Raw genomic sequence first — 21,297 nt, 5'->3', positions numbered from 1 at the left:
CCTCCCTTGGAAGATGGTTTTTAAGCGGAGGCTGGATGGTCATCTGTCATGGATGCTTTAGTTGAGATTCCTGCATTGCAGGAAATTGGACTAGATGACTCTCAGGATCCCGTCCAACTTTGCAATTCTGTGATTTTAGGACTGCCCCATTTCCTATGGGGATATTGCAGTTAAAAGGATTTGCGAGAGCCTAGAACTCAAGAGATGCGGTCTCTGAAGGTCCAGTCTTAGGATTTGGCAGCTTCTCAGCTGTCCACAACTGCCATCAGGTAAGGTATATGGCAGACATTGAGGTGTCAAATGATGTTGCCCAGGAGTCAGCCTTTTCTCTGTGCAAAGTTATACCTGTAGCTCTGACAAAGTTACCCTGATTGCATCCTGTGCATAACAATATTTTGTTATCAAGAGTCAGTCTTCACTTTGTTTACCTGCCTAGTATTTACAGAAGAAGTGGCTTCATACAATATACCACCAAAAAAAGGAAACAAGGAACACTTTCCTTGCCTTATACATCTATAAAGTCAGAAAAGGAAAAGGTAAAGGGACCCCTGACCGTTAGATTGAGTCGTGGATGACTCTGGGGTTGCGGCGCTCATCTTACTCTATAGGCCGAGGGAGCCGGTGTTTGTCCGCAGACAGCTTCTGGGTCATGTGGCCAGCATGACTAATCCACTTTCTGGCGAACCAGAGCAGCGCACAGAAATGCCGCCGGAGTGGTACCTATTTATCTACTTGCACTTTGATGTGCTTTCGAACTGCTAGGTTGGCAGGAGCAGGGACCAAGCAACGGGAGTTCACCCCATCACGGGGATTCGAACTGCTGACCTTCTGATCGGCAAGTCCAAGAGGCTCAGTGGTTTAACCCACAGCGCCGCCCGCATCCCTATAAAGCCAGAAATTCTCTCCCAAATAACCATTTGTGCAGAACTATTTTGTAGGACAAAAGTGTTATGTGAGATTTAATCAATCAATCAATCAATTGGTTTTAACTTAGAAATGAAGAGTTCTTTTGCGGGCTGTAAACCTTAGTAATCTCCTTTTTAAAACACCACCGTGGTGGTAAAGGGTTATTTTCTATGGAAAAGAGACGAATCCAAAGCCGTCTGCCCATAACAGATTTGGAATGACCAACTATAACTTCATGGTATGACTCAATTATTCTTGAAAACTTGCTTCTATTATACTGCTGCTACCCAAACCTTTCTCACTTTACAATGTCAAAACAAAATAGATTTAGTTCTTTAATATGAGTAAATGCTCTCTTAGTCATGCCGTTCCTTTGGGCTATAACATATTTCATCCTTAATCACACCCATTTATTCTAATATTCCTAACAAATGCATTTCCACATCAGTTTTTTTTCCCTTTTTATCCCTTTATGGGAAGCTGTTTCCTGTGCACTGAAAGCTAATTGCAAAAAGGAAAGGAAAGTTAATTACTACAGGAAAGATAATCCGCAAAGCATTTCTCTCTCTGTGAACATAGCATTTAACTACCAATACTACCAAAAAAAAAAAAAAATAAAAGCATGGGAGAAAGGTTTTATTTGCACACTTCTGACTCTTTATGCGATCATAAATCCAAGCAGAAAATACAACCACATTTACTCCAATCCACAAAATGCATAAGAGTGTTTTTGGGACTCCAGGCGTGTAGGAAGGCAATGACAGGCTGGTGGTTTTCTTGAGCCAAACATGCAATTTCACTGAAGTTCCCACCCAAGTAGCAGTGTGGTATCATAACAGCAGAACAGCCATGCCAGCAACATGCCAGCTTGGCAGAAAACTCCCTAAGCACAAAGAAGGTGGGGCAAAGGCTTTTAAAGAGAGCGTTCTCAGTGCAGATCCTGCCACTCTCCATTTGTTACAACTTGCAATCCTGCTTCTGAGCTATTGAGATGCCCATGATGAAAAATCCTAAATGGCTCCAAGTGCACACAATGCTGTTATAGCTAAGCTGATGTCAGTCCGGCTGGGAGAGTACTTGGGAGCATCATTTAAGCCACTGTGAAATCCCCAGAGTAACACAGCACCTTTGAAGAGACTTCAGAAAGCAGAACTAATCCAGAACGCAGGAGCAAGACTAATGAAATCATATCACACCTGTCCTGCAAGGGTTACACTTGGTACCAACTTGCTTCTGGGCATCACTGAAGGTGTTGATGAAGACCTTTTAAAGGCCTAAAAGCCTTAGGTTCAGGATAGTTTAGGGACCACCACCTGTCCATATCTGGAGAAGACTTTCTCTGTTTCTCATCGCCGGTAGAGGCTCAGTTGTCAGGGAATAGAGAAAAGTTGCCCCTGTAGTTGCACCTAAATTGTGGGACTCTACCCTGGGAAGTCAAGTTGGCTTCCTCTTTTATGTTTGGGCAGGTGCTTGTTTTAATAGATTTATAGGTTTTCATCCAATGCTTTCAATCTGCTCCACACTCCTGTATCACACTGTACTGTATGTTATAGCTGATTTCATTTGTTGTTAGCATTGAGCGGTATGTAGGCAACAAAAAGGACAGGATATACAGTTTGACGTAAATAAAATTAATTAATCAAGATTACATGCTAGACTATTTCAGGGTTTGGAATTAATTGTGTTTATAATGTACAGAGAATAAACCCAAATGATGAGAAACAAAGTGATTTCAGAAATACGAAATCTTATGCAAGAAGTATTGAATTGAGCTGGAGTTGCATAAGTACCCAAGAGAGCAAGATTAAGTTGGAAGAAATTACTTGCCCCAGCATCACACAGGGTGCCTAGGAGCTATAAGGTCAATGGTATGTCACCAGAGTCTCATACACACTGTTGAAACGCCTACATACAACCTAGTGCTGTGTTATTTGTTAACTAGCTGGTGGACAGAACCGTGTTATAGCAGTAGAGTGTTATCGTGTCAGTGGAAAGGAAACAGCATTGCTCCTATGAAAGCACATGCCCAACAATTTTAATTTTTTTAAAAGATGCAATATGATTACACTACCTGCAACAACATCTGGTAGTACATCACTTCTTCTGATCGTAAAATGGGTGTGTTACGTGTAGAGCCTCAAATTGCAAGGAGGGCAGGTTGCAGGATATACGGGGGCGTTTACCAGGGCTGGGAAACTAAAGAAAAGCAAAACATTTGCCCCTTGTTTCCCTTCAACCTTGGGTCCTTGAGAATAGAAACTGGGTCTAGAGTAGTGTTTCCCTAACTTGGGTCTCCAGCTGGTTTTGGACTACAACCCCCATCATCCCTAGCTAGCAAGACCAGTGGTCAGGGGTGATGGGAATTGTAGTCTGAAAACAACTGGAAACCCAAGCTTGGGAAACACTGGCCCAATCCCCCAGCTCAAGATCAGTCACAATTTAAAAGAAATTTGGGTAGGGAATTAGCTTTGGAGGCCACATTTCCTCCTAGGCTACTTCTCCACACACCCCCCCCTGTTATACAAGTCGTACAGTTACAGATTTTAAATATTTAATATATGAAAACACCATGTACAAAAGGCAAGGTCTCTTATGATGTCTTTGCAGCATCCACTAGATCGTTCTGTAACCTTAATCAACCTTTCAAGAAATAATAATAATAATAATAATAATAATAATAATAATAATTTATTATTTGTACCCCGCCCATCTGGCTGGGTTTCCCCAGCCACTATGGGCGGCTTCCAACAAAGATGAAATATACACTAAAATTTCACATATTAAAAACTTCCCTGAACAGGGCTGCCTTCAGATGTCTTCTGAATGTCAGGTAGATGTTTATCGCTTTGACATCTGATTGGAGGGCATTCCACATGGCGGGCGCCACTACCGAGAAGGCCCTCTGCCTTGTTCCCTGTAACTTGGCCTCTCGCAGTGAGGGAACCGCCAGAAGGCCCTCGGAGCTGGACCTCAGTGTCCGGGCAGAACGATGGGGGAGGAGACGCTCCTTCAGGTATACTGTATAGAAAACCCTAAAACCATTGAAGGTCCTACCTACTGTGTCTCCATTAAAATATGGTTTTGGAAAGAATATCCTTTATAATGCTGCATTACACAACACAGCAAGCATCAATGCAGAGGACCAATTCCTTCTGCACTCTTCATCCATGAGCTCCAGCAAGAGAAATCACGAAAGCTTTCCAAAGCTGAGGCCTGCACTGCCACCAAGTAGCAAAAATATGAAGGACAAAGCAACCGATCAAAAGAAAGAGAACAGGATAAAGCTTGAAAAGGAAGGGAATTAACAAACAGATTTGAAATGGGCATAGATGCAGGAGACATCTTCAGCAGCTGCTACAAAAATGCAAGAAATGTTTTACAGTGGTTAACCTCCTAAGAAGATACCACCTCTTTTGCGGTCAGTGTGTCTTTGTACTTCTAAGATAGGCAGGTAGAGATTAAAAAAAACATGGCAGTAACCCAAGCAGCAATTTGGTAGCTTGGATTTCTTTCAAATTCTATCTAACTGACAGTGCACATTTGCCTAAAAGCAGTAAAGTAGTCTGGCGCTCTGCATAGCAACTTTCCCAGTTGGGAGATGAAGAGAAGGAGCTGTCAGCATCTGTTTCTAAAAAAGGGGAATGATGAAGGGATAAAGGTTAAGGTAAAGGGACCCCTGACCATTAGGTCCAGTCGTGGCCGACTCTGGGGTTGCAGAGCTCATCTCGCTTTATTGGCCGAGGGAGCCGGCGTACAGCTTCTGGGTCATGTGGCCAGCATGACTAAGCCACTTCTGGCAAACCAGAGCAGCATACAGAAACGCCGTTTACCTTCCCGCCGGAGTGCTACCTATTTATCTGCTTGCACTTTGACGTGCTTTCGAACTGCTAGGTTGGCAGAAGCAGGGACCGAACAACGGGAGCTCACCCCATCATGGGGATTCGAACTGCCGATCTTCTGATCAGCAAGTCCTAGGCTCTGTGGTTTAACCCACAGCATCACCCGCATCCCTGAAGGGATACTTAAGCCAAAACTACCTTTCCCAGCTTCGTCATGCAAACTAACATTCTTTTTGTCAAAATCAAAAGATGACTTGTTTCAAAGTGACGTGGCACCTCTGGGCAATGGAGAAGGGCTATGAAGACATCTGGATGAATTGCAAAGTGTCTTCCAAAGAGATAATCCTTAAGATGAGCTGCAGACAGATAAATCAGGCCTGCAGACTTGCAACCTTCCAAGTCAAATGCAAACTACCACTAGAGTATTATGATATTATACCAGCTGCTCTTTGCAGCCCTAGGCAGACAGTGTAAACAGGAAAGACCCTGGTGGGCTGCCATATTTTGCTGGCGGGTTGGTACATTGTGCAGGCCCAAGATAAATGGATGAAATGAAAACTTAGGTTCATCCAAATGGAAACCCCACTATCCTGCAACAATGCAAGATGAGAACATGAGTGTTAGGCTCTTTGCTCAGATGTGGGAGGGTATCTTGTCTGCTTGCAGGGTGTGCATGAAATGAGGCTAAGCTTACTAGCAACTCTGAGCTTCATCCCGAAAGCTCCTGAGAGGTCCAGTTTCTGTGGAATGATGATGTCACAAAAGGCCAAGAATTAGAATTTTCACAGCAAGTAATTCTGGTGTAAAGGGAAAGGTAAAGGTACCCCTGACCTTTAGGTCCAGTCGCGGAAGACTCGGGTTGCGGCGCTCATCTGGCTTTACTGGCCAAGGGAGCCGGCGTACAGCTTCTGGGTCACGTAGCCAGCATGACTAAGCCACTTCTGGCGAACCAGAGCAGCACACGGAAATGCTGTTTACCTTCCCACCGGAGCGGTACCTATTTATCTACTTGCACTTTGACATGCTTTTGAACTGCTAGGTTGGCAGGAGCAGGGACCGAGCAACGGGAGCTCACCCCGTCACGGGGATTCGAACCGCCGACCTTCTGATCAGCAAGTCCTAGGCTCTGTGGTTTAACCCACAGCACCACCCGGGGAGCCTTGTGCAAAAACTACAATGCCAGATGGCTTCATGTGATTTATTTGTTTTAAAAGAGAAACACCTGACACCCACATCTGACGCCAAATAGCAGCAGCAAACAAAATCTGTTTCTATCATTATCACATAGTCTGGAATTTGGAAATTAAAGCCAGTCAGCCATGAGTCTGTTTGCTCCTACTAGCGTTGCCCATGATCAGTTTCAGGACAGCAGTGTGTTTCAGAAGGCAGCCAGGGCTGTTGGCACTGTGTAAAAATCGCTTCTAGTACTGGAAGAAAAAAATCCCATTCCTGAAGGGAACACCCACTCTGGAATTTGCTGGAGAGGAATACTTTAAAAACAACCAACAGAAAAAGGAAGAAGTGGTCCTATTTTGTTGCTCCCTTCTTTTTGGCATTGTATTAGCAACAGCCCCTGGACAGTAGCAATGGAAGGAATTCTTGAATGAAGAGGGTGGAGAAAGACAACATGTTCTTAGAATCCTTATATTTAAATATGAAACAGCTTTCCTCGCAGTCAGAAGACAGAATGTCTCCAATAAAAGTAGAGTTAAGCAGCAACTAACACCACACCGGTGGCAAAAGCCATTTTGGAGATCAGGAGATCAAAACATAGTTTCCAGCTTCTTGTGCTGCAAACTGTGTAGTTCTTAAGCCTAGACATATTCCTCAAACCTCTCTCCAGCTTGGTTTTCATCAAGGTGAAGATGTATCTGGGCCATACCACTTCAGGCAAGAGTTCACATTGACTGAGCGCACATACAAAAAAGGAAAATCTTCCAGAGAAAACTAGGTGTCAGGAAGAAGAGCTCTAGCTTAGCTTTTACTGTGTGCAATTCTTGTTGTATGGAGAAGCATTCAAGCAGGCTGAAGTGGTATAGTCTTGACACAGGGCTACCACTTCAGCTACGAAACAGGTTAACAAATAACAAAAAGATATTGCTTCTGTGAGTGCAGAAGGTATCTCTTATCACTAAGTAAGCATAACTCATTCCTGCACTAATGGATTCTAGGGCAGAGAATGTTTCTTGTATTTCCCCTTTTAAAACATAAAAACACTGAAGACCCATAGCAACTAGCACCACCCTAGCAAAGGACAGATCTACTTCCAAAAGGAAGTCTGCAAGAGGTCCGCCATCACCTCGCCCCCATTAGTCATAAGCCAAACCATGCTGTGATGCTGCCACATCAACTATTTGCATGAGGTTTAAGAGCTGAAAATGAGCAAGGCCTGCAGCTAAGAAGTTCCTGTTTTGTTGCTGCGTGTTTGGGCGATAGGAGGAATCGCAGCGGACTAGAAAGGAACAAGTTTTGCACAGCGACTCATGAACACCAAGTTAAATTTTCAAAAGGAAGTTCTTTATGACTACCTATCTTTTCAATATATCTTAAGAACAATTTGCATTTTTTAAAAAGGCTATAGCACCAAAAAAAACAAACCCCACAACCTATTGATCCACTACTGAAATGGCCAGCACAGGAACACAGTTGCTAATCTCTTAATTCTGAATAAGAAACCGGAAGTAAGCCACTGGATTTGACTGTGTCCTCCCCACAGTCTGTCCCCTTCCTGGAGTGAATTCACTGTTCCTACCTTAGCTACAGTTAAGCAGCACATCAGTTCTTACATTAGCTGTGATCTGCTTAAAACTAACCAGGTTTCTCACTTAACAAACTGGTAAAAAGGATCCTGGATACGGTCCTGAACACAGATTATGTGCATCCGAGTTCTGTACATAGTTAAATCTTGAATACAGGAGGCAAATATGCTGGAGTGAATTGTTCCAACTCCACAGATTGGCACTAAAATCACAAACTGTTTAACATGAGTTAAACAAGGAGGTTTCTCAGCAACATTTTCTAAGCACAGTACTCAGCACTCTTCTGACAATATACTCTACAAACTTTAGAGCTCATGGGGGGGGGGAGCGGGTAAGCCTAACAGAAATAAAAATTTTAAAAGCATCTTAGAAAAACATCACCATGCAGCTTGAGCCTTGAACAAAGTACTGTTCTTCCCGGCTCTCAGCTTAGCTTTAAGTGTATGGTAATGTGTCTGCGTAAACGGCAAAAGTGTTCCCAAGAGCACCACAAACACAAAGGGGCAGCTCTCAGCCACAATGTTTATCCATCTTCTGAGTGGTAACAACAATATATTGATCTCCCCAACACCCTTGTGCAAGTACAATTCAATTAAAATGGAGTAACATTGTATTCCTGCGTACAGTGGTACCTCGGGTTATGTACGCTTCAGGTTACATACGCTTCAGGTTACAGACTCCGCTAACGCAGAAATATTACCTCGGGTTAAGAACTTTGCTTCAGGATGAGAACAGAAATCGTGCTCTGGCAGCACAGCAGCAGTGGGAGGCCCCATTAGCTAAAGTGGTGCTTCAGGTTAAGAACAGTTTCAGGTTAAGAACGGACCTCCAGAACGAATTAAGTACTTAACTCGAGGTACCACTGTATAGCTAAACTGTTGTTCAAGGGGGCAAGAAGTGGCAAGCCTGGTCTTACAGACGTAAAGGCCGAATCTATTTCTCTCCCCTTTCCCCAAACTGAATTCCAACAAGCTGGGAACGCAGTATGGGAACATCCCATTCATTTGGCCATTGGCAATGCTATTTTCAACTTACATGAAGGGAGATAGATCCCTGCCCCAAGGAGTTTACAATCCAGAGAGAAAAAGCAAGACTAACAAGGGATGAGTGCATACAATCTCTGCCCACCAGCTGTGCGCAACACACACACACACCCTCCCATCAGTAGGCTGCAAACAAGTCTTGCAACTGCTTTCCAATAGTCACCATAAATGGTGTAAACCAGACAAGGATGAGGTAATCAAGAAACGAAGCACAAGCACATAAAGAATGAAAAGTGCTGTTTTAAAACGAATTCCTCTGCAAATGCCAGGTTGCAGCGATCCAATCTCAGCTAACACTTCACTACTCACAAATCCTTTTTCAAGCCCCAAATAAAGAACTTCCACTTCGTCATTTAAAACAATAGTGGCTGCAAGACTTCAGTGTTAATATTTGCTCTTCTAACATGCAGGAATATCCTTCTCAGCTGCTCTGGAAGTTTCTCTTACTCTGGTGTCCTTCCAACGCAATAGCTATATTGGCAGAGGCACAGCAATTCTTCATATATTTACTACACAATAGATCCATACGAAATGCTTAGAAAACTTCCATACTGAGAAAAATGGAGTCTCAATTATCTACTATAGGTCCAATATAGCTGTGCATCAGAACTGGAAAACTCTCAAGTATGTGGGTGCCATGTGTTACCAATTAGACTGTTTTATTACTGGCTTCCTTTTGGCGACGTCTAACCTCAAATCCATTATTTACCTATTCTCCAGTGCCGCATACCACAACTCAGCAATGATGAGCTAGCCTTTGTGTTTGACTTACAGTTCTAGATTTTTCGATTTTGGGACATCTCAGGGTTAGATTTTCTGACTGAGACTCCATATTTCATCCTTCCAATTAGGCAATGTAGTAACACTGCATTTAAGAAAAGTGCAATGGTTTTTTGCAGGGAAGGTTTTAAGCAACATGGGCATTGGACTTCACCATCTCCAACACGCATGTTAGGATTGCAAGTGTGAAGGCACTGCACATTAAAATCTCTTTGTGTGCACGAACTTAGACCACCAAGGCAGAAAAGCTTTCGGTACAGCTTCACCCATTCAGGAAGATGCATTCAAATATGCTATCCCACAAACATTAATTGACTTGGTTCACTGACATGGGGAATCTTACTTCATCAACAATCAACATCTGAATCAGTGTTAAGGTTCTCCATGCCTAGGAAAGGTACTAGACAAATACTATCTGGTACAGTGGTACCTCGGGTTACATACGCCTCAGGTTACATACGCTTCAGGTTACAGACTCTGCTAACCCATAAATAGTACCTTGGGTCAAAAACTTTGCTTCAGGATGAGAACAGAAATTGTGCTCCAGCAGCGCGGCGGCAGCAGGAGGCCCCATTAGCTACAGTGGTGCTTCAGGTTAAGAACAGTTTCAGGTTAAGAACGGACCTCCGGAACGAATTAAGTACTTAACCCGAGGTACCATTGTATCTTCCCTGCCAAAGGTACTTTTGAGAATTGCGATCACCAGAAAATGGCTGTTCATATATAAATATCTCAATGATAACAGATCAAAAACCTCTAAGTTTAGAGTCTAATCAAAGTACAGTGGTATCTCGGAAGTCGAACGGAATCTGTTCTGGAAGTCTGTTCGACTTCCAAAATGGTTGGAAACCAAGGCGCGGCTTCCGATTGGCTGCAGGAAGCTCCTGAAGCCAATCAGAAGCCGCGTCGGACATTCGGCTTCCAAAGAACGTTCGCAAACTGGAACACTCACTTCCAGGTTTGCGGCGTTCGGGAGTCAAAACATTTGACTCGCAAGGCGTTCGGGATCCAAGGTATGACTGTAATTCATAAAAACAGACAAGATCCACTGGGGGCAGGGGATGACGGCATGTACGTGTTGAAGCTATGAAAGGAAAATCGCAATATATGTGTTATTCATGAAGATTCTATAGAACTCATTATTTTGGAATGTTATCTTCTTGCCTTCACCCTATATGCACTGATTTGGATAGGAGAACTGCATACTATATTTAAAGGTCTATATGTTGTCTCGGGGCCAGGGTAGCCAAAGTTGTGACAGTGGCTTCAGATGCCACCCACTCAGGTAAATTACCACATAAATTGGCCATATAATCTCATATCCAAACACTGAACGGCCAACTCTCAGGTGTTGCCATCTGAATTGGCCAGGAACTACAGCTCTGTGAAGGCAATTCCACAGGAGATATTCCTAGTTCCATTCTTCAAAATAAAATAAAATCACAGCTTCTATTTTTTCCAGTAAATAGACAACAGCTCTCCCACCCATTGAGTTCCCATTGCCTGAATTCACAACCACTGTATTCATGAGGACTGGCCTGTTCTCCAATTGGGGAGGGGAGTGGGGGATAAATGTTTAGTTCCAACATCAGTGACAAGGAATCCCCACCCCCTTTACGTTCATTCTCACGGTCCCAACATGACCCTGGTGGATTGAAGCTGGCTGAACACTTTGAGGCATCCTACATTGCCCCCAACTTTCAATTCAAGTGAAACAAACAACCGACAAAGAACTGAAGCAAAAGGCTTGGCAACTGGCAAACATACATTTAATTCCTGTTAACTGGATGTTAGACAAGGCGGCACGCAATCTCCCTTCTTTGAGATATCTTTATTATAGCCTGTTCTGAGTGTTTACCAAAGAACATTTTTGCACAGGATTCTGAACACATCACACGTAACCGGTCTGCACAAGTGAAGCTCATCCTCTGAAATTCTACAGACAGAATATGACTTAGAATCATAGAGGAAGTGTAGGGTTGGGAGGTACCTCAAGGATCATCTAGTCCAACCACCTGCAATGCAGCAATCCTGCCCACAGGCATCCCTGGTTGGGCTTGAACCACCAACCTTCCGGTTAACAGCAAGATGTACTGACTCACTGTGCCGAGGGGCATGTGACTTTGTGTAGAAACTCGCCTCCTGTACAAAGATACAATTCACCCGCTTTTTGCCCCTGGACTTGGCATGTGGCCCCTCTAAGGCTGCTCAGAGGACAATGTGGCCCTCTGGCTGCGGTTTTCCCACCCCTGCTTTACCAGGTGAGCCACACAAAGCTAGTGTGTTTAGCTTATGGGCCACAGAACTCCTATAGGTTTGTGCTACAGTCTCTGTCCCCACCCCCCATATGGGTCGATCTAACTTTAAAGGGGGAGAAACAGAAGTAAGTCTGGACTCAACTGGGCAGTTCAAGGGACAGTGATTTCTAAACAAATCAATTCACATTCAAAACATGTGCATAGTACCCGTACGCCAGATTTTTCTCCCCACAAGAAAGCAAGCTTCTACCAGTAGTGAAGGATGCAATTTAGAATGCTGCTGGAGAATATGAATTAATCACTGTGTCCCAGGCTTTGGCTCATTAACCTTTACTATTATCACTTTATAGGAATGCTTACACAGCGCTGGTATAGCACCATTGTACTCACACTTGCAGAAATGCAATTCCACCAGGAATTACAGGGATATGACTATAGATTAGTAATATAAAGCATCTACTGGCATGCAGAAGGCCCCCAGATTCAATTGTCAACATCTCCAGGTAAGGGGTCTGGGGGAGCCTGCTGTCCGAAACCCTGGAGAGCAGCTGTCAGTCAGTACTGACAACATTGAGCGAGATGGACCAGTGGTGTGACTCCATATAAAGTGGCTAAGATAGCTAGGATAGCTCAGTCGGTACATCATGAGACTCTTCGGGTTGTGTGTTTGAGCCCCACGTTGGGCAAAAGATTCCTGCGTTGTAGAAGTTTGGACAGCTAGATGATCCTTGCGGTCCCTTCCAACTCTACAATTATGTGAATCCAAGGCAGCTCCCTATGTTAGAGGACCAAAAAGCAATCTAGCTTACTCATCTTGGCACATCCAAAATGTTTGATCAGTCACCAACAGAGCAAAAAAAAATTGCTATGGTAGATGTGCCATGCAATAGCAGGAGTAACTGATCTTTCCAGCAATGAAAGAAGCTCACATGTCCAGAGTAAGCAATTTGACTAGGATGGAAATGTCTTGCCAATACCAAATACAGTGGTCATTCACACTCTGAAAATGAACCAAGTTAGTCCACCAATATTTCCCAAGGACAATATTTGGGAAGATCCTGTCTTTCTCCTTTCAGTAAATGTTTTGCTTCCACAGCAAGCTTCTGGGGTTACTAAAACTGAGATTATTGCCTCTGGAGTCAGTGTCTCCCATTCAGTAGGCTATTACCAAAATAACAAGGGCAATATTTTGACCAGCTAGAGATCAAGAGAAGACTATGGAATTGCATACTCCCCACCCCAGTCTCCTCCACAGCAGAACTCCCCGTTATGCACCTGAACCACGCGGCATTACAAGAGCAAGGGGTTAATATGTCAGGTGGTCACTGGGTCTTGCAGAGCACTTTTCAAGGGGCTTCATATGACGGAAGCATCAGCTAATCATTGATGCTTTGAGGGGCATTCCTTCGCCACACAGTTTGAGTTCAACCTCAGCAAGCAACAGGAAAAGGATCACCTGACAATATAGTTAACATAATGTATTTGAGTGAAACGGAATTGAGGGAAGTTGAATTGGGGTTACTGATAGGATATTAATTTGAAGGTAAAAGTTAATTTAAGGTAACTATATCTGAAGAGTAATGAATGGGGATAACTGAAGGACAACTGATTTGGAGTAAGATCTGTTAGGAAATGAACTGAGGGTTTCAATGGAAGGTTACTGATTTGGGCTGACCTGTGGTAGGTTGCAAACTAATTTAACAACTGAACCGTACTGATTTGGATTGGAAATTGATTGGCTTACCTCCTTTGACGTTTAAATTCTAACTCTGCATCTATAGGTACATATTTGCACATGTAATTATGTGTTTATGGACTGATTCCCCAATCTTTTAAGACTTTTTGGTGTCCCTGATTATGGCCCCTAGGAGAGGAGGCCAAAGAATTTGGTAGGATCCAAGAATTAGAATCTTGGATTATGCCCTGCAGAACCAAGACAGAATGCACTTTGTAATAATCTTTACCAGCAACAACCCAGTTAGTGTGATAATCCCGGAGCATGTGCGTAGGGCAATGGCAAAAGTGGGAATTGAAAACTTCAGGCTACTTTTCACACCCTATCCATGCAGTCTAGAGTTTCCTCATGCACCACAGGCAGCTGTGGTTATTATTATTATTTGCGGGAACAGATGTTATGGGAAAGTATCCTGACCAGATGACATCTGCAGAAGAGGAAATGCTGTTACTTAGGATCCTGGGAACTTTGGAATTCAGAAATGCACAAAGTATGCAATCCTTTCAGCTTCTTCCAGAAGTGTAAACTTCACGAGGAAAAGGAGACGGGTCATACACACTTTCACGATGGAAAACTATTAAGACAAGACAACCTGGGTAGCAGGTGCTTAGGAGACCTGATTAGGCCACGACATACAAATGTTTTAAGAACATACAGCGGGCATTTGCAGCGGGGAGCACCAATGTTTCTCACAGTGTGCCCACTGCAAACATGAGCGCTACACAAAATGTGAAGCAGCGGAATGGGAACCAACTGTCAGAAGTCTCTGTCTGCTGGGTGAGGATGACCTTATTTTAAAGAGCAACTGAGCCATGAACTTTCCCACAAGTTCCAACAGACCCCACTTGTTTCAGAACATTTCAAGGAATAGATGCCACAGTTCCACAAGAAAGCCCTTTGTGAAACTCTCCACTTATTAGCAGCAACATGCAGAAAAATAGGCTTGTAAATAGTCACTTGCCTGAAAAGGAACTGCCTCCACACTAACTGGAAAGCAGGGAAAGTTTTATGTCCATTTTTTCAAGTGTTTTTGGCTGTTTACTTGTATTTTATTGTCTAGATAAACAGCCAATGAAATTTGGCAGGATGGGTAACATTTAATGTAATAAATAAAATAAAAATATTAGAAGTAGATTATCTATGAGGGAGGTGCACACTATTTGAGGCACCCTTCAAGGCTAGGTGTACACCTAAGCAGTTGGGACTTTTTTTGGTGTCACAAATGTGCATTTGGAAAAATATAAGTATCATTTAAGGTAAACTTGTAAAGCACCAAGATAAGCTATGAGTGTGCAGTTGTTCACCAACCCTAATCTGAAGGTCTGTGATGGAATGTCCTCATGTCAGATGTCCTCCTTTCTTCCAAGTCTAATCACTTGAGAAGCCAACCATCATCACCCAGCTTAGGTGAGCAGATAAAAAGTTATGCAGGCTAGTCCTTGTTTTAAGGGAGTTGCTTGCAAGGCTGCCTTCAATGTTGTTTTTTTTCAATTTATTTTATTGGTTTTCACAACATTATAAACAAACAAACGCGTAAGACAAACAAACATAAATCATAGCCTTATTGAAAATTACACTTGTTAACATTGTTAAGTGACTTCCTCGCTTCCCCTTGGTTGAATTTCCATGCATGTCCTTTTAACGGTTTTCCAAATCACAGTTCTTATAAAATTTAACTTGCACATTAACATCCTTAGATCTTCACAATGTGAAATTAAGCATATTAATTCGACACTTAACATAGATACAATCCTGAGCCAATAAGGCTGCCTTCAATGATGTCGCCTTGCAATCCGCGCTGAATTGGGAGAGGGGAGAACAAGCCCAGAAACGCCTCGCCTCACTTCCCAGGATAAGGCTACCTTAACCGAACTGCTTTTCAACTTTAGAAAGTCCCCGCTCCACCCCGTGCGACCGACGGGAGGCTCCTTCTTCGAATGCAAAAGCGTCCCCCCCCCCCCACATTCGACTCGCCTGCAACTGCGGCGCGGAAAAGTCCTGCCAACCCCGGTTTGCAACATCCCGCCATTCCTCCATGATCCCTTGCGCCCAGAAACAAAACAAAACACTCTTCTCAGCTCCCTTCCAGATGCGCTGAAGTCCAGGCGGCTTCTTTCCCAGACAGCCCCTCTTCTCCACCCCACCCCGCATCTCTTCCCGCGTGGCTCCCCTCCCCCCCCCCCGACCAGTTCCCGTCCCTTAAATTGCGCCCGCCAGCCCGCCGCCACCGCAACCTCGGCGCGCCCTCTGGAGAGAGCGCACAGTCCCGCTCTCGACGCCGCCGCTGCTGCAGGAGGGCGCGGCGGGCTCATCCCCGGCTTCCTGCCTGCGGGGATGCCTTTTGCCCGCCTGCGGGGAAGTTGTTCGGGGAGAGGAGGCAGAGCGGGAAGGAGACTGGGGAAGGCGGCGCACGGAGCCCCCCAGCCGAGTCCTTTTGCATTAATGAATGGGGAACGAGCTCGCTGGCTGTCAGCGGCGGCTTACCTGTTCGTCACGCCGGCCGCCACCCCCAACATCGCGGCGGCGAGGAGGAGGCAGAGGAGTCCCCGAGCGAGCCCCGCAGAAAGCGCGCCGCGTCTCCTCTCCTCTCCACTCCTTGCCTCCTTCTCGCTGGCGAGTTCCGCGCAGCAGCAGCAGCTGCAGGCGGGGCCGCCCCCGCAAGGCAGCACAGGAAGGCCACGCGGGGGGAAAGGGAGGGAGCCAGAGAGCCAGGCAGCGGCGGCAATGGCGCGTCACCGGCCCAAGCACCCTTTGCTCCAGCCCCCTCCGCCGCCGCTTCCTCCCGCGGGGAAGGAGAGGGAGAGGTGCGCGCCGGGGGTGGCTCGCGGACGGGCTCGCTCGGCCCCACTTCCCGGGGCTTCCGGCTCTCCAGAGGCTCCGATTCCAAAAGCCCAGTTTCTTTTGCAACGTGACCCCCCTTTTTAGCAGTGTGCTTTTAATATATATATATATATATAAGCGAGCGCACCGCCCAACGGGCAACAGCTGGAAGTCGCCGTGTGGTCCATAAGTTTTTAGAAACGGGGGAGGTGAATGGCTTTGGAGACGGGCCACACACAAGAAAGGTAGGCTAGCGTTGAGGAGGACAATCCCGCCGCCTTACTTTGCTCGCCCCTCAGGGCCGGCTCAATACATTTGGGCACCTGAGGAGGACCCCAGAATGGCTCCCTGCCAGGGAGGAAAAGGTGAGGGGAAATTGAAATCAGAAACAAGGCGGGGGGGCGGATATCTACATGGGCATCACGCTGCTCCTGTGCCTCCCCCTGAGTCATAGGTTGGTTGGTCCTAATCTCCCCCGCTCCCCACTTTTTTTCTCAGGACCCTCGCTTCAAGGGCGCCCTTTCCTCAACTGCTTGAGCCCTGTTCTGTAGCCTCCCCTTGTGACCATCAATTCTCTAGTCCAGTGTTACCCAAAGTGGGCGGTACTATCTCTTGTGGGGGGTGGGATAACCTAGGGGGGCAAGGCAAGGGGGCGCTGGAGATGTGAATGACTACCAAACTTTGAAAAGCTGGTATCACTAGACAGCTCATCAGTTTTGTTGACTTAATTAAACCAGTGCTTTTGTCTGGGGGGACGCATACCCCTAAACATTTCGTGAAGCTTTGTACTTTTGTCCATTTACTGTATTTTTTCCTTTTTGAACTATAAAATGGTGGTTTTCTTGAGTCAAAATGAGAGTACCCCTAAACCTTTTTGAATTAAACTAAATCATTTTAAGTGGATTTTGAGTAAATGTGTAATTATTCATTGTTATTATTTTGAGTTTTATTCTGTTGTTATCTTCCTTAGTGGGTCATGGAAACCGCTACTCTGAATAATGTGTTTTATAGGGTTTATGGAACCGGGGGGCAGTGGCCCAAAAAGTTTGGGAACCACTGCTCTAGTCCTTGGAGAATGACCGCCCCCCCCCCCCCGCCACTGCTTTTACAGTTCACATTTCCTACCTCTTAGCTGTGTTTCAAAGACAGCAGATGTTCTGGCAGTTGCTTGCCCAGATTATTCACACATTCATTCTGGACTCTGTTTGGGTTTTGGACCTGTTAACTGTGACAGGCTTGACCCCAGTGGAGGCTGGATTCCTGAGCTCCAGCCCACCTTCTGAAAACGTAATGCAGTTTTAAAAAATTGTTCTCAAAATCTCAAAGCCACGTGCTCTTTCCTGCCCCCTCCACATTTTATGCTTGGATTTACAGAAGACTTTTTGTCAGTCTCGTCCGGCGAATTGGCTCTCTGCACCACTCAGCCAGTCCTAATCCAAATGTGTAGCTACAGCAAAGAGATCCCCCTTGTGTGTCCTACCCAAAAAACCATGTGACTAATTGGAATGTCAACCCTAGGAGGAAATCTCCTACTCCATCTGTTGTTAAGAAGTCTGACTAGCATATAACAGATGTGGGAGGAGTCAAGACTGCTTCAAAAGCATCCCTGTGTGGTAGCATTAGCCTTTCAAGAGCATGTATTGGTTTAGAACATGCACAGAGCTATTTTCCGAAGGCCAAGGAGCTTCTTTTTCTTTAGTACAGTGGTACCTCGGAAGTCAAATGGAATCCATTCCGGAAGTCAGTTCGGCTTCCAAAACATTCAGAAACCAAGGCACAGCTTCCAATTGGCTGCAGGAAGCTCCTGCAGCCGACCGGAAGCCGTGGACGCCCAGTTGGATGTTCAGGTTCCAAAGAACATTTGCAAACTGGAACACTCACTTCCGGGTTTGCAGCGTTCAGAAGCCAAAACGTTCAACTCGCAAGGCGTTCGGGATCCAAGGTACGACTCTTATTTGTTTTGTGACTTTGCTAAGAAAGAGATTGCAAAACAGTGTAAGCAAGAAACAGTGGGTCTCATAATATTTTTTTACATAATCATTTTTGCATTTTTTAAAATATTGGGAGGATAAATAGTGGATGACCTGTGTATGTTTTGCGACTAGTAGTGCAGCTATAAAACTGCTGTACATTTGCAAAGCTAAGCAGGGTCTAATATGGTTTCAAATTGAATGGGGAACCTCTTGTTGAAATTCCTGCATGTTTTATTCATTTGTGTTGTTGTTGTTTAGTCGTTTAGTCGTGTCCGACTCTTCGTGACCCCATGGACCAGAGCACGCCAGGCACCCCTGTCCTCCACTACCTCCCGCAGTTTGGTCAGACTCATGTTTGTGGCTTCGAGAACACTATCCAACCATCTCATCCTCTGTCGCCCCCTTCTCCTTGTGCCCTCCATCTTTCCCAGCATCAGTGTCTTCTCCAGGGAGTCTTCTCTTCTCATGAGGTAGCCAAAGTACTGGAGCCTCAGCTTCACGATCTGTCCTTCCAGTGAGCACTCAGGGCTGATTTCATTAAGAATGGATGCGTTTGATCTTCTTGCAGTCCATGGGACTCTCAAGAGTCTTCTCCAGCACCATAATTCAAAAGCATCAATTCTTCGGCGATCAGCCTTCTTTATGGTCCAGCTCTCACTTCCATACATCACTACTGGGAAAACCATGGCTTTAACTATACGGACCTTTGTTGGCAAGGTGACGTCTCTACTTCTCAAGATGCTGTCTAGGCCTGTCATTGCCCTTCTCCCAAGAAGCAGGCGTCTTTTAATTTCGTGGCTGCTGTCACCATCTGCAGTGATCATGGAGCCCAAGAAAGTAAAATCTCTCACTGCCTCCATTTCTTCCCCTTCTATTTGCCAGGAGGTGATGGGACCAGTGGCCATGATCTTCGTTTTTTGATGTTGAGCCTCAGACCATATTTTGCGCTCTCCTCTTTCACCCTCATTAAAAGGTTCTTTAATTCCTCCTCACTTTCTGCCATCAAGGTTGTGTCATCTGCATATCTGAGGTTGTTGATATTTCTTCCGGCAATCTTAATTCCAGTTTGGGATTCATCCAGCCCAGCCTTTCGCATGATGTATTCTGCGTATAAATTAAATAAGCAGGGAGACAAAATACAGCCTTGTCGTACGCCTTTCCCAATTTTGAACCAATCAGTTGTTCCATATCCAGTTCTAACTGTAGCTTCTTGTCCCACATAGAGATTTCTCAGGAGACAGATGAGGTGATCAGGCACTCCCATTTCTTTAAGAACTTGCCATAGTTTGCTGTGGTCGACACAGTCAAAGGCTTTTGCATAGTCAATGAAGCAGAAGTAGATGTCTTTCTGGAACTCTCTAGCTTTCTCCATAATCCAGCGCATGTTTGCAATTTGGTCTCTGGTTCCTCTGCCTCTTCTAAATCCAGCTTGCACTTCTGGGAGTTCTCGATCCACATACTGTTTGAGCCTTCCTTGTAGAATTTTAAGCATAACCTTGCTAGCGTGTGAAATGAGTGCAATTGTGCGGTAGTTGGAGCATTCTTTGGCACTGCCCTTCTTTGGGATTGGGATGTAGACTGATCTTCTCCAATCTTCTGGCCACTGCTGAGTTTTCCAAATTTCATTTGTATCCCATATTAAAACTTGGACCTGAACTGTGTAGTGTTCTGGTAAATGCTCACATTTTTACTGAAAATGAAGCTTTTAGCAAGATTAATATAAAATACGCAGCACTGATTGCAGAGCCTGAAAACTTCCTGGCACAATTTGGAAAGTCAGACGCCCTGTCAAAAAATGCTGAAAGATATCTGGTCAGGGAGTTGAATCACTCATCACTCTAATCACATGCTAATGTCAAATGGATATGCATGACTCCTGCAACAAAATGTTTTACGTTTTGTTTCCTTCATTTAGTACATTAAATTGTTGGTGGTAGGATACAGAAATATAAAAACATAAAATCCATACTTAAACCATATCAAAACAAGAACAATATTAAAAAAAATAAAAAACAAGAACAATCCAATCCAGCAGCTGGAAAGAATCCAGATCACTATAAGATGCTTACTGCATAGAAATTGCAATGATAATGAATTTGCTCTCTGGAGGAAGAATTGCATTTTCCCAGAACACAAAACAAATTTGCATTTCTTAGTTTGGGGATACTGTAAATGCATTCACAGCTTCCTAAACCAGCCTTTGCAGTGATTTAGGCAGTTTGCTTGTCAGAATCCGTAATGCTTTTTTTGCTGTGTAAACAAGGCCTAGGGTTGGGAAGTAGGAGATACAAGTTCCAGCCTCAAGGGAAAAGGAGGAAATGGCCTCTTTCACCTTTTGCATGCCTGCCCAAAAAACAGCCATGTGACAAGGAGGAGAGAGGAAGCACCCAGGACTCAAACCCACATGGCATATACTATACAGAGCAATTCCCTATCCACTCAGCCACAACAACAGACAGGAAACAGAGGGAGCATGGAGTATTTTGAGAGTATTTTGTGTTCTCCCAAGTTGCAACCCAGCAAGCCTTCCTGCATCATGCGCTCCCCACTTTGGCCATCCCATTGACACATTTTCACCAACACAGCAGATGCACCAACAGTGGTGTCCCACCAGCAAGCACATTAGGGCTTCCACCATATCCCATAGCCAGCACGTCTCCTTAATAGCGCTATGAATTCTTGATTTCGTAAATGGTCAAATTTAGCTAATATTTGGGGCAGTAAGAGGAGATGCCAGGCAAAGTATAAAGATACAGGCTGTCACCAGTTCTGTTCAGGAGAACAGATGATGGAGATGGCATCAAAGAACAAAGACGGGTGGTGGCAGGGTCAAAATGTGAGACATTCAGCATAAGGCGAGGAGGGTGAAGTTCTTTCCCCTCCCAACCTTTATTTCCCCTCTACTGGGTTTTGCACTTATTTGCCTAAAGGTAAAGGGACCCCTAACCATTAGGTCCAGTCGTGGCCGACTCTAGGGTTGCAGCGCTCATCTCGCTTTATTGGCCGAGGGAACCGGTGTACAGCTTCCGGGTCATGGACGCGGGTGGCGCTGTGGGTTAAACCACAGAGCCTAGGACTTCCCGATCAGAAGGTCGGTGGTTTGAATCCCCGCGACGGGGTGAGCTCCCGTTGCTCGGTCCCTGTTCCTGCCAACCTAGCAGTTTGAAAGTACGCAGTGCAAGTA

The 21,297-nt window shown here is 44.9% G+C and overlaps 1 protein-coding gene across 1 annotated transcript in view; it reads right to left on the bottom strand.

Annotated features, from left to right (window-relative positions):
• LIMS1 (LIM zinc finger domain containing 1) overlaps positions 1 to 16,096 on the bottom strand; it is a 72,368-nt gene extending 56,272 nt beyond the window's left edge. The window contains exon 1 of the mRNA XM_053384289.1: positions 15,805 to 16,096. Within this exon, the coding sequence (XP_053240264.1) occupies positions 15,805 to 15,836 (32 nt within the window). The 5' untranslated portion in view covers positions 15,837 to 16,096. The remainder of the gene's footprint in view (positions 1 to 15,804) is intronic.
• Between the last annotated feature and the right edge of the window lie 5,201 nt (positions 16,097 to 21,297).

Source organism: Podarcis raffonei, chromosome 4, assembly GCF_027172205.1.
Source record: "Podarcis raffonei isolate rPodRaf1 chromosome 4, rPodRaf1.pri, whole genome shotgun sequence".
NCBI lineage: Eukaryota > Metazoa > Chordata > Lepidosauria > Squamata > Lacertidae > Podarcis > Podarcis raffonei.
This window is presented reverse-complemented; position numbering and strand designations above follow the sequence as displayed.